This window comes from Cicer arietinum, chromosome 7 (assembly GCF_000331145.2).
Source record: "Cicer arietinum cultivar CDC Frontier isolate Library 1 chromosome 7, Cicar.CDCFrontier_v2.0, whole genome shotgun sequence".
NCBI classification, from domain to species: Eukaryota; Viridiplantae; Streptophyta; class Magnoliopsida; order Fabales; family Fabaceae; genus Cicer; species Cicer arietinum.
Genome location: NC_021166.2, coordinates 4,275,321 through 4,288,721, shown reverse-complemented (window position 1 = coordinate 4,288,721; position 13,401 = coordinate 4,275,321). Strand labels below are relative to the sequence as shown.

Below are 13,401 nucleotides of genomic sequence, written 5' to 3'. Positions count from 1 at the left end.
TGTCACTTAATAAAAAATCGTAAAAATCAAAAAATATTCTAATAATTAATTAATAAGGAGACCAAAATAATAATAAGGGATTAAAAAATTATTTTTGACCAAATAGCAACACCAAAAAAATGTATTTAAGTCAAAAAAGACCACATCATGTCATGATTCATCAATGCTCTTTCCTTATTCCACGTTAACTTTCACACTTTCAACAATAAAAAAGTTGTAACTATTAGTTTCCCTTACAATTTTAATTTCTTTATGTTCGTGTTCTCAATATTTTATTGACTCATTTTATATTTATAATAATTATAATGTATTAATGATTAATTTTTTTGAACATATTTTTTAAATATGTATGAAACAAACAAATACGATAATTATTTTAATATAGATAAGAAATTTCCTGCTTGTATTACTGCTCCCTCATATATATAATTATTTTTAATTTTTTAAGCATTTATCATTTTTATTAACATGCATTTATTTTTTTAAGTCAAAAAGATTCATTGATGAAAAAAAAAAGAGAAAATATTGTAACAGATAAAAAGTACGTAACAACGAAAATAAAGTGAAAATCAAACTAAACAAATTTAAGACGTTTAAGTGTTATAATGCTTAGTCTTTAGATAAAGTTTTATTTATTTTCTAAGTTTAACAATATATTTAACACTAAAATAATTGGTACTTTTTTTTTTAAAATATTTCTTTTGAAACTCTTGTCAATTTAAAACCATGTCCTATTGGACTATGTAACAGCCAGCCTAAATATGGTCATATCCCCAAATTGTTGCTTATGATTTTAGAGCACAACTCATTAAATTATTCAACTATCAACTTTTCTTGAAACAAAATTATCACATCATTATCATTAAATTTTATTTAGTTGATCAATATCGATATTATTAGATTTAATTAATATCTTATCTTGAATTCAAATTCGAAAATTCACAATTATATTAATTAATTATAAATTTTTATTTATCATATTTTCTAAAAAATAAAATAAAAAATTCCATCAAATCATCTTTTACTATAAAGTAATGTATTCCCTAGCCATTTCAATTGCTACTCCCTCCGTCCTTCTTAATATATTGGATAATTTTTTAATTTTCAAGTGTAAGTAACATTACTTCATCCAAATACTTCGAATTATAACTAGCATAATTGACCTAGGCCAACCATAGATAAAATATACAACAGCACTTTATAATAATAATAATTATTATTAATATTAAAAGTAAAATGGTCAAATGAATTATTTTTAATTTATTTTTATTATTTATTATTATTTATTATTATTTATTATTATTAAAAATAAGTTATAAAATAGTCAAAGAATCATTTATTGTAAGATGGAGGAAGTAGTATCAATAAAAAGGATATTTGAAAATAATAATAATAAATATATCCAATAATTTGAAATGACGTATATAATTAAGAGAAATTTTTTTCAAAGATAACTTATATTTAGAGATATAAATAATATATATTGAATTAGTTAAATAATTACATTACGAGAGTGAGACACGCGATACTTAAAATTTTTAGCCAGATTTATTTTAAATATTAGTTGGTCAATACTGTGAGAAATTTTGCAGATGTAAACATGGAGAACTAACATGACTACTAATTATTTATATTTACTTAAGAAAATCAAGGTATCGTTTTGTTAAAAAAAAGCTTCTTAAGTTGGTAGAAGTTAGATAAACATTTTAAATAGAAGTATCATATTGGTTATCTATAAAAATATATTATTTAATGTTTTTGTCTTTTTGAATTCTTTCAACTTCCAATTAATATAGTTTGCTATCTTTTCACTAAATAAATTTAATGTGTCATTTAGTTATACGAAATTTGTGATCTAAAAAGTCCACAACTAAAATCAAATAAATAATGAAATCAACTCATCAAAATCAATTTTCTATAATCAATACTTTGTCCATGATAAAATTAACAATATCTTTTCATCAAATTAATTTAACACTTTAAGTTTTTTTTCTTCTTAAAATCTATTTACACAATTATTTTCTATGAAAAAACCATCTAATTTTGAATTATATTAATCTCACCAAGACATATATAAAAACATGATAGTCACCCAAAAATAGAAGAGGGTAGGATACTATATCACTTGTCTATGTAAACATAGTTTAAAAAAATATATGTATTTAAACTTGTGTCTACAACTATATTTAATAATGCGAGTCTATACTCTACCAATTGTAGGTATTCTTTGTAGGTATCTAATGAGTATGAGTTCAATTATTATATCAATTACAAATTTTTATATTATTTATTTATTAAATATACTTCTATATAATAGTAAATAAATAAAATATATTTTTTAAAGTTAAGATTAATTTTATACAACTATTTTAGGTAATTATTTTGAACTAGATGTTAGATGTTGCAATGATTATACATTTGGTCTTGAGACGATTTGTTTATAACAATCTCATTATTTTCTCTATATAAGTAAACAGTGGTTATGAGACCATTTTTTTTATAGCAACACTAAATTTAAGTGGCGTCATTTAAAAACACGCTAATCTTCAAACGCATATAATTTTTTATTCTTTTAACCTTAAAAGTAAAAGTTATAAAACAAACACATTCCAAATATATGTGCAATTATTAGACTATGTCAATTGTCAAATGCGTTTTTCTTTTCAATATCACGCAAGAAAACAAAAAGAAGAAAAATTGTAGCATGAAAAAATGGATAAATTCACTCAAGCATCCAAAATCAAATTTATTGAATAAAAATTAAAATAAATCAGCCATTTAATAAAAGATTTAGTATGGCAGAAGCAATATCAAACAACTTTTGTATAGTGACATTCCTATCACTTAAGGGTGAAGTTGTTGAGCCTGAGAATTTATTGTTGCAATAACCAATTTCCTTTCCAGCATAAAAGATGGAGTAATTCGCATACTTAAATCTACTTTGGTTTACAGCATCTACTGCTTGTGGCAGAACAGATTTCACCAATGGAATGTATGTCTCAGCACAAAAATCTAATTTTTTCTCCAAACCCACGTCAGATGTGTTTTTTATAAGACCTTCAGTGAAATTCAATGTGTCATTAACATTTGATACAATGTCCTTCACCATTATGAGGGCTATACCCTTAGTATCAGTATTTTTGGCTTGAGGATTGGATTGTAGTGTGGAATTGCATAAATCATAATAAGGTGTCTTTTTGCATACTTGGTCCACTAAATCAATATTTTGTAGAACAAGTGAACAAGACACATGAAAAATGTTGAGAAATAAAAAAGAGACACAAATTGAAATTTTCTTCATTTTCAATTGTGAGACTAGAAATCAATGTTTTTTGTTTTTGTTTTGACAACAAATGAATGACTAAGTTTGTCACTAGATTGCTAGTATTTAAGGTTAGTTTGGCCGGTGGGCTTGTTCAAAATTTGTGATTTATTTTGATGTTTTCTAAGTTCCAATTGAAAAAAGAATGGAACATTTATTTCGGCCCTTTAGATTCTTGTTTTTTTCTTATCCAATTTTGGTATGTATATTGAACACGCAATTAAATTTCACTAAGTTTTATAAAAATATTGTGACAATGTGATTTAGTGATCTTCAAATATGAGTGAAATATTAGGAATGTCAGAGTACCTCCTCTAAATTTACTACTGCCGCGATTTAGAGCACAACTATTTAGAGATTCAAGAATCACATTTTCCGTGTCTACAACCATCATTTAAAATCCTTCATTTTTAAAATTAGTTTTTTTGGTTTCTACTAACTAACTTTTTAGATTTTTTCTCTCATCATTTTGTATGAAACACTCTTATTATTGACATAATATTTAGTTGATATTTGTGAGTTAGATAAAATAATTTCTATGTATTATTGTCATAGTTAATTTTATTAAATTTTTAGAATTATAATATAAAATATTTAAATAAAATAAATAAGAAAATTAATATAGAAAATAATATATATATAGCTACATACAAGTTTCAAATATTTATTTTTAATATTTTAATATATAAATAAAATAAATAGTAATGACATGAAAATCATTTAATCAAAATTGCAAATGTCCCGTAATTAACGAGAATGTCACTTAATAAAAAATTGTAAAAATCAGAAAATATTCTAATAATTAATTAATACGGAGACCAAAATACTAACTTTAATAATAAGGGATTAAAAAATTATTTTTGACCAAATAGCAACACCAAAAAATGTATTTATGTCAAAAAAGACCACATCATGTCATGATTCATCCATGCTCCTTCCTTATTCCACGTTAACTTTCACACTTTAAAAAAAAAAAAAAGAATCGTCATCAAAAAATTGTAACTATTAGTTTCCCTTTACAATTTTACTTTCTTTATGTTCGTGCTCTCAATTTTTTATTGACTCCTTTTATATTTTATAATAATTATAATATATTAATGATCAATTTTTTTGAACATACTTTTTAAATATGTATGAAACAAACAAATACAATAATTAATTTTAATATAGATAAGAAATTTCCTGCTTCTATTACTACTCCCTCATATATATATATATATATATAATCATTTTTAATTTTTCAAGCATTTATCATTTTTATTAATATGCGTTTATTTTTTTAACTCAAAAAGATTCATTGATGAAAAAAAAATGAAAATATTGTAACAAATAGAAAGTACATAAAAACAAAAACAAAGTGAAAACTAAACAAAACAAATTTAAGACGTTTAAGCGTTATAATGCTTAGTCTTTAGATAAAGTTTTATTTATTTTATAAGTTTTAACTTTGCGATTTAGATTAAACACAATAAACTCATCATCAACGACTATAGTAAATTCATCATCTAAACAACAATATTCTCAATTGAGACAATGTCATATCTAAATTACATTTATTCCTACTTTCCAAAAACTGGCATAATATTTCTATATCATGAGATCTAAATTTATAACATCAATGAGAACTGAAATCACATAAGTCACCAACTTGGTTACATATTTGCTAATAATCACGATTTAATATACATCACTTAGAATGAGGAGCATTGAGTTCGGTTTCTCAATGTTGGGATAGGACTTTAGGGTTGTCACATGAATATTACTTTGAGATTCCAAGAAGTCATTCGAGGACTATACATATCTTCAATAGAAGAAAATTTAAATGATCATAAAATTCTTTTCTTAAAGAAATGATTCCTCTTCATTCTAAAAACTTTCAAAAATTAGGTAATTTGTCACGTAAGTCATTAAGTTTTAGAAGATAATCACTCTTAAATTTAACCAATATTTAAGCTAGTTTAGGAAGATGGTTAAGAGGAACATCATAAACATTGTTTAGCACCATCAACGCATGTACTTAGAGTATATTATATGTAGGACTGTGCAGAAAATCCGGTTATGAGGTCCCAATTTAAAATCGGTTCCAAATTCATTTTAAATATTTGGTTAAAATCATATGGTTATAATCTAGTTTATTTATAAACCGGTTGGATACCCACTTATGTTTTATATTTGGATTTGGTTTTTATCCACTACCAATATTTGGTAAATTTCGAGATTTTGTTTCTTGAAAAAAATTTGATTTTTTTTTTCGAAAAAATATCAGAAAAAAATTAAAAAAAAATTTCTAGGAAAAATTTTAAATCGAATTTTTTCTCGAAATTTTTTTGGCTTAATTGCACTTTTGGTCCCCCTATTATAGGTGAAAATTGAAAGTAGTCCCCTCATTTTGTTTCTCCCCAGTTTTAGTCCCCCAAACAGAATTTGAGTCCAAATCATGATGAGTTGTCATTTTTTTAATGACGTGTCAATAAAAAGCTGACGTGGCAGACACATACGTGCAATAAACTTATTATTATATTATTTCTGATTAAAAAATATAATTTATATTTTTAAAAATCATTATTATAATTGTTAAAAATCATTATTACAAATAAAATTTATTTTTTAAAATTAAATTAAAAGAAAAAACACCTAAAATCAAAAATCCTAAACAAATCAAAATCAAAAGGATTCACTCATGAACCCTAAAATCATTCTGAACCCTAAAATCATTCTGAACTCTAAAATCATGATCCTTTGTTAGGATAAAAAAATAATAAAAATAAAAATAAAAAGTTTATTTCGATGAGATAATTAGTACGTGTGTGTAATAAATAACAATTACCAAACAATTTTCATATGTAAATATGAGATTACTGTCCATGATATTAATAATTTAAATATGAGAAAATATATATATAAATTTCTAAAATTAAATTGTAATTAAAAAATATTGGTTTGACTTCGAAAGTTTTTCATTTGTAAACATGAGAATATCTAAAAATATTGTTTCACTTTTTTTTTTGTGACTAATTTATTATATTATATGTTTCATATATGTATACTATAATTACTGGATAAAAAAAATATAGAGAGGGAATTGGAGGGAAATTGAATGATCTAGTAGTGTCATTTGTAAATATATATTAATATATATACAATATAATATATTTAATATTGATAATTAATAGTCACAAACAATAGAGTTGACTCGAATTAATGCAAAGTTTAAAAGTTAAATAAATGAAACAACAAATGAGGCAATTTCTAGTATAAAAGTAAGTTTGCCCTCAAAGAAATTGTGTCCACTCATCCATCCTCTCTTAATTTTCCTTTTAAAATTCTCAAAATCATGTCAATGATAAAACCATTTATTCTCATTTTGTGCACAATTGTTGTTGTAACTCAAGGAAAAACTGTAACCACAAATAATGCAAATTTAATACAACAAACTTGTAGGAAGACACCAAATTATGGTCTTTGCATTCAGTACTTGAATGGTAGCCCAGGAAGTTCTACTGCAGATGTAAATGGTTTAGCACAAATCATGGTTAACGTAATTAAGACCAAAGCAAGCATTGCCTTGAACAAAATTCATCAAATTATTGGAAGGAGTGCACAAAAGGTGGCACTAAATTCATGTGTTGATAAATACAATGCAGTTTTGGTAGCTGATATTCCACAAGCTATTCAAGCTTTGCAAAGAGGAAATCCAAAATTTGCAGAAGATGGTGCGAATGATGCTGCTGTTGAGGCCAACAGCTGTGAGAATGGCTTCTCTGGAAAATCACCACTCACTGCTGAAAATCGTGCTACACAAGATGCAGCTGCCATAACCGCAGCTATTGTTAGATTATTGCTCTAGTTACTTTACTTTCATTATGCTATTCAACCATTAATAAATTAATAATATAGTGTAAACTAAATGAATGTCGTAATGATATAGAAATAAAACATGAGAATAAAAATATATACCATTTTTTTAAATAATAAAGGAAAGAAAATGAATTAGAGAGATATTTTAAAGCTAAAAAATAGTCTTAAACTACTTTTCTTTGACAGAAGAAAAAAATAGTGATAAGAAGAAGAGCTGGGTAGCGGCGTAACACTATTTTTATTTATATTCAACTACGACTAATTTTTATTTATATTCAACTAGCTGATACCATGAAATACATAAGAGTTCATATCAGGAAATACATAAATATTTGTTTTTAAAGATGAATGAGAATAAATATTGTGAGTCGTTTGATTGTTAGTATTAAATTTTTGATTAAGTAATTTTATATTGACTTCTAAAATATTTATAAATAACGTTAACATATTTTTTACTGTCTTGTTCATTCTAATATATGGTTTCATTTGTAAATTATTTACATATTTTAATATGAATTAAAGTTATTTTTGTGTAAGAAAAAATATTGTTTTATTCCAATCTATTCATCCTCTCTTGATCTTACAAAACTTGTGTTCAGAGACAAACCCAAGGGAGGGCGGGAATTTTCATAAACTACTACTACTAAATAATGCTTCATAAAGTGGGTGGAAAATTAAGGCCTTCTCCTTCCTTCATTCATTAGCAGATTAGTCCCCAAAAATAGTCTTTCTGCCTTGCCCCATATGCCCTTTTTAAGAGAGAAAGACAGGCGCGGAAATAGCAAGAATTAAATGAATAGGCTCTTGTCAATAGGTTGTTTGTTTGGCAACTCGAATCCACACTAGCTAACTTTACACAGAAGGACCACCACCATTGATACATTGATAGTGGATTAAGTGGCAAACCTAGACTATGCCCAAGTGCGGACTTACTTAAGTAAGGGTATCCTATTGCTAAACATCCGGCTACCCATAGTTTGAAGGGAAGAAGCCCATGTCTGGAGCTATGCCACTGTAGAATCATTAATATTCGCGGAGACTATTAATATTCTCGGACACAACAGCCAGAAGCCATATCTTTCGAAGGAAATGAAACTGAGAATGATATAATGAAGTAAAGAAATATAGAATTAGAAAAAGCTAGAGCTGGGTATAAAGGCTTACGACCTGGAGATTCTTAGCTTGTTAGACACAATCTATCTTACTAGCTATTCAGTGGATTCCTAGCCCTTGACTCATAAAAGCCTCAGATATGGAGAGCTTTTGGTGTGCTCTTCCAAGTGAGGTGAGCTCTCTATTTATAGATGAGTTCAGCAACTGGATCTGAGAAAAAAGGGGGGATCCAAGAGCACGAAGTCCATTAACTGGCCACCAGGAACGTGCCTCAGAAATAGGAAACGTGATTGACAAGGTTCCTTGACCGGGCAAAAGTCAAAACGTGGGAAATACTCAGCTTTAGGGTTTTGACGTGGCAAACATCTGAAAAACTTTAATACACCACAACCCGGACCGGACCGAGCCAAGCCGGGCGGGCGGCGGCGGCGCGTGTGGTGGTCCGTTTGCTTGCGTTCTCCCTCCTTCACAAAACTGCGGTGCCCCTTGGGGCCCAACCCAATTGTGAAACTAACTCCTTATAAAGGTCATAAATGAGTGTGTTCCCTCCAATGTGGGACTTCTCATTTTTCAATTCACACATTAAAGCCATCATCAATGCCAATTATGTTTCATCATTTCCAACATAGACTATGCCCAAGTACATGTTTTAGCCCACTATTGACTATGCACTTGCCTGATAAATATAGTAAACCCTAATAATACTGCACCATAACAATACAAAATAGCAACAAACCTAAGAAGTGGATGGAAAACAATAAATGTGATGATTAAATGCAAATGTAAAAAACAAAAAAGTTTTACACAACCAAAAACTTCTGTATAAAACAAAAGAGATCTACCAACAATATGAGAGTACCAGAAAGAAATAGGAATGAACAATAATCTACTAACCTAAGAAGTGGGTGGAAAATAAAATTGAAGTCTGTAAGATTTGTCCTACTACATGTTTTAGCCCACTATTGACTATGCACTTGCCTGATTAATATAGATAACCCTAATAATACTGCACCATAACAATACAAAATAGCAACAAACACTTCCATGAACTTGTGTATCCCTCTTCTCTGAAATGTGTTTAACGGACAAAGGGTGATATGTTGACTTATCGTTGACTAGTTCTCCAGCAAAGAATGGACCAATTCTATCGTTTAGAGGGTCTTACGTCATCTTCTCCACCATCGTCGTCATCTGAATCATCTTTGTCTGACCTCTTTCTTTTTGGTGGAACCTCAGCCTTCTCAACATCATCATCACTGTTACCTTCATCCTCTTCACCATCATCTTCTTCCACTTCGTCTTCCTCCACGCCATTTTCCACAGGTTCAAAATCACTAGATGCTTCCTCCTCCTCAGCAGCGCCTAAAGGGCGAACAAGGTACTCTGTTCCCAAATCCTCCTAAAAACAATGTGTAAGAAAGAGTAACTCAAATGCAAAAATACATACAGAAAAAACCAATTATATAGTTACAGTTGATTGGTAATGTAATAGTTAAGCAACAAAATTGCTTAACTATTCACTTAGGCTAAGTGTTTATGGACTTTTTGACTTGAGGTTTCTAACATGCACCCCACACCTTAACCTCCCACTCCTCATCTCACATGAAATTTAACATTCATTTTTTCACCAGTCATTCGAAACTTTACAAAATTCTCTCTTAGATAAGAAAGTATCCAAATATTTGAAATAGAAAAGTATCATTCGAAAATTTGAAATGTTTGAAATGAAATTTTTTCAAATTGTTCAAATTTTCGAAGTTATGAAATGTTCGAAATGAAATTTAATTTACTAATGGTTTGACCTAGATTTAAGCGTTTTTAATTCTTGATATAAACTTTTCATTTATATATTTTTAAATTTATATAAACTTTCCATTTTTTTTAATTAACTAACTTTTCATTTTTCCAATTTTGAAAGTTTCAAAACTTTAATGTTGTTATAAAAGGTTCGTAAATTTTAAAAATAACTTTCAAAATTATGAATAATTTAAAATTAAGAAAAAATACTTACTTTTTATATTTTGAAAATTTGTAAACTTTTGAATGAAGGGGTAGTTTCTGTCAAGTTTCGAAAGAGGGATCAATAAATGAGTGTCTAAAATTAAATTTATATCTTATCAATTTCAATAAAAAAAAAATTGGACCCATTATTTGGGTAAAAACAAATACGAAATTTTTTATATGAAATTTTATTTTCTAAAAATCTAATTTAGAAATTACGGTATATGATATTTTAAATTTAAAATTTTTTATAGGTAAAAAAAAAAGAGAAAAAACTTTACACACCAAAAAAATATTGAGAAATTTTTTTTTATATCAAAAATTTTGAAACTAAAAGTTTCGGTAAGTAAAACAAATTGAGAAAAACAATGTCATACTAGAAATTTAAACAACTCAAAATTTTCAAATAAATAATAATTTGAATAAATTCACTCAACCATGCATCAAAAATCAAAATTTTATTGGATATTATTGATAAAGAATTAAAAACAAATCAACCATTTAATAGTAAAGTTAGTATGGCTGAAGCCACATCCAACATTTTTTGAATAATGCTATTCCTATCACTTAAGGGTAAACTAGTTGAGTTTGTGAATTTCTTGTTGCAATCATCAATTTCTGATAGAGCAAAAATCATGGTGTAATTGGCAAACTGAAATCTATTTTTGTTTACAGCATCAGCTGCGTGTGGCAGAATGGTTTTCACTAATGGAATGTATCTCTCATCACAATATTGCAAATTTTGCTCCAAAACCTTGTCTTTTGTATTTTTCATAAGACCTTCAATGAAATTCACTGTACCACTAACGTTTGATACAATGTCATTCACCATTATGAAGGCTATACCCTTAGTATCAGTATTTTTGGCTTGAGGATTGGATTGTAGTGTGGAAATGCATAAATCATAATAAGGTGTCTTTTTGCATACTTGGTCTACTAAATCATTATTTTGTGGAACAAGTGAACAAGACACATGAAGAATGTTGAGAAATAAAAAAGAGACACAAATTGATATTTTCTTCATTTTCACTTGTGGGACTAGAAATTAAGGTTTTTTGTTTTTGTTTTGACAACAAATGAATGACCAATGTTGTCATTAAATTGCTAGTATTTAAAGTTAGTTTGGCCAATAGGCTTGTTCAAAATTTGTGATTTGTTTTGATGTTTTCTACTTTCCAATTGGAAAAAGAATGGAACATTTATTTGTGCCCTTTACATTCTTCTTCTTTTCCAATCCAATTTTGGTATGTATATTGATCACGCAATTAAATTTCACTAAGTTTTATAAAAACACTGTGACAATGTGATTTAATGATCTTCAAATATGAGTGAAATACTAGGAATGTTAGAGTACCTCCCCTAAACTTAGTGCTGCCACGATTTCAGAGCACAACTATTTAGAGATTCAATAATCATCTTTTCCGTATCTACAACCATCATTTAAAATCTTCATTTTCAAAATTAGTTTTTTTGGTCTCTACTAACTAACTTTTGAGATTTTTTTTCTCTCACCATTTTGTATGAAACACTCTTATTATTGACATAATATTTAGTTGATATTGTGAGTTAAATAAAATAATTTCTATGTATTATTGTCATAGTTAATTTTATTAAATATTTACAATTATAATATAAAATATTTAAATAAAATAAATATGAAAATTAATATAGAAAATAAAATATATAGCTACATACAAGTTTAAAATATTTATTTTTAATATTTTAATATATAAATAAAATAAATAATAAGATTAATTACAATAGTAATGACATGAAAATCATTTAATCAAAATTACAAATATCATGTAATTAACGAGAATGTCACTTAATAAAAAATTGTAAAAATAAAAAAATATTCTAATAATTAATTAATAGGGAGACCAAAATACTAACTTTAATAATAAGAGATTAAAAAATTATTTTTTGACCAAATAGCAACATCAAAAAATGTATTTATGTCAAAAAAGACCACATCATGTCATGATTCATCAATGCTCCCTCCTTATTCCACGTTAACTTTCACACTTTCAAAAAAGAAAAAGAATCGTCGTCAAAAAGTTGTAACTATTAGTTTCCCTTACAATTTTAATTTATTTATGTTCGTGCTCTCAATTTTTTATTGACTCATTTTATATTTTATAAAAATTATAATATATTAATGATCAATTTTTTTGAACATACTTTTGAAATATGTATGAAACAAACAAACACGATAATTATTTTAATATATATAAGAAATTTCCTGCTTCTATTACTACTCTCTCATATATATATATATATAATCATTTTTAATTTTTCAAGCATTTATCATTTTTATTAATATGTGTTTATTTTAGTAAGTAAAAAAGATTCATTGATGAAAAAAAACAGAGAAAATATTGTAACAAATAGAAAATACGTAAAAACAAAAACAAAGTGAAAACCAAACTAAACAAATTTTAAGACGTTGGAGCGTTATAATGTTTAGTCTTTAGATAAAGTTTTATTTATTTTCTAAGTTTAAACTTTGTGATTTAGATTAACCACAATAAACTCATCATCAACGATTATAGTAAACTCATCGGCTAAACAACAATATTCTCAATTGAAACAATGTCATATCTAAATTACGTTTATCCCTACTTTTCAAAAACTTGCATAGTATTTCTATATCAAGAGATCTAAGTTTATAACATCAATGAGAACTGAAATCACATAAGTCACAAACTTCGTTACATATTTGCTAATAATCAAGATTTATTATACATCGCTTATAATGAGGAGCATTGGGTTCGGTTTCTCAATATTAGGATAGGACTTCGAGATTTCAAGAGATCATTCGAGGACTATAAATATTGTCAATAGAATAAAATTTAAATAATTATAAAATTCTTTTCTTAAATAAATGATTCCCCATCATTCTAATAATTTTCAAAGATTAGCTAATTTGTTACGTAAATCATTAAGTTTTACAAGAGAATCACTCTTAAATATAACCAATATTTAAGCTAAACTTAGGAACATGGTTAAGAGGATCATCACAAACATTGTTTAGTACCATCGGCGCATATATTTAGAGTATATCTTATGGACTGTTTAAAAATGAGAAAATGTGTGTATGTATAATC

At 26.8% G+C, this 13,401-nt stretch overlaps 3 protein-coding genes across 3 annotated transcripts; 1 reads left to right on the top strand and 2 right to left on the bottom strand.

Annotated features, from left to right (window-relative positions):
• Positions 1–2,770: 2,770 nt before the first annotated feature.
• On the bottom strand, positions 2,771–3,301 carry LOC101496253 (cell wall / vacuolar inhibitor of fructosidase 1-like). The gene has a single exon (XM_027336310.2). The coding sequence runs from the start codon at positions 3,299–3,301 to the stop codon at positions 2,771–2,773; it is 531 nt and encodes a 176-aa protein (XP_027192111.1).
• A 3,355-nt stretch (positions 3,302–6,656) lies between these two features.
• Positions 6,657–7,169, top strand: LOC101495921 (cell wall / vacuolar inhibitor of fructosidase 1-like). Its single transcript, XM_004508068.4, has one exon. It carries the CDS (start codon positions 6,657–6,659, stop codon positions 7,167–7,169), a length of 513 nt encoding a protein of 170 aa, XP_004508125.1.
• A 3,618-nt stretch (positions 7,170–10,787) lies between these two features.
• Positions 10,788–11,318, bottom strand: LOC101495593 (cell wall / vacuolar inhibitor of fructosidase 1-like). Its single transcript, XM_004508067.1, has one exon. The coding sequence runs from the start codon at positions 11,316–11,318 to the stop codon at positions 10,788–10,790; it is 531 nt and encodes a 176-aa protein (XP_004508124.1).
• Positions 11,319–13,401: the final 2,083 nt, after the last annotated feature.

Coding starts and splice junctions, on each gene's coding strand:
- LOC101496253 (XM_027336310.2), bottom strand. CDS start 3,301: ATGAAGAAAATTTCAATTTGTGTCTCTTTTTTATTTCTCAACATTTTT.
- LOC101495921 (XM_004508068.4), top strand. CDS start 6,657: ATGTCAATGATAAAACCATTTATTCTCATTTTGTGCACAATTGTTGTT.
- LOC101495593 (XM_004508067.1), bottom strand. CDS start 11,318: ATGAAGAAAATATCAATTTGTGTCTCTTTTTTATTTCTCAACATTCTT.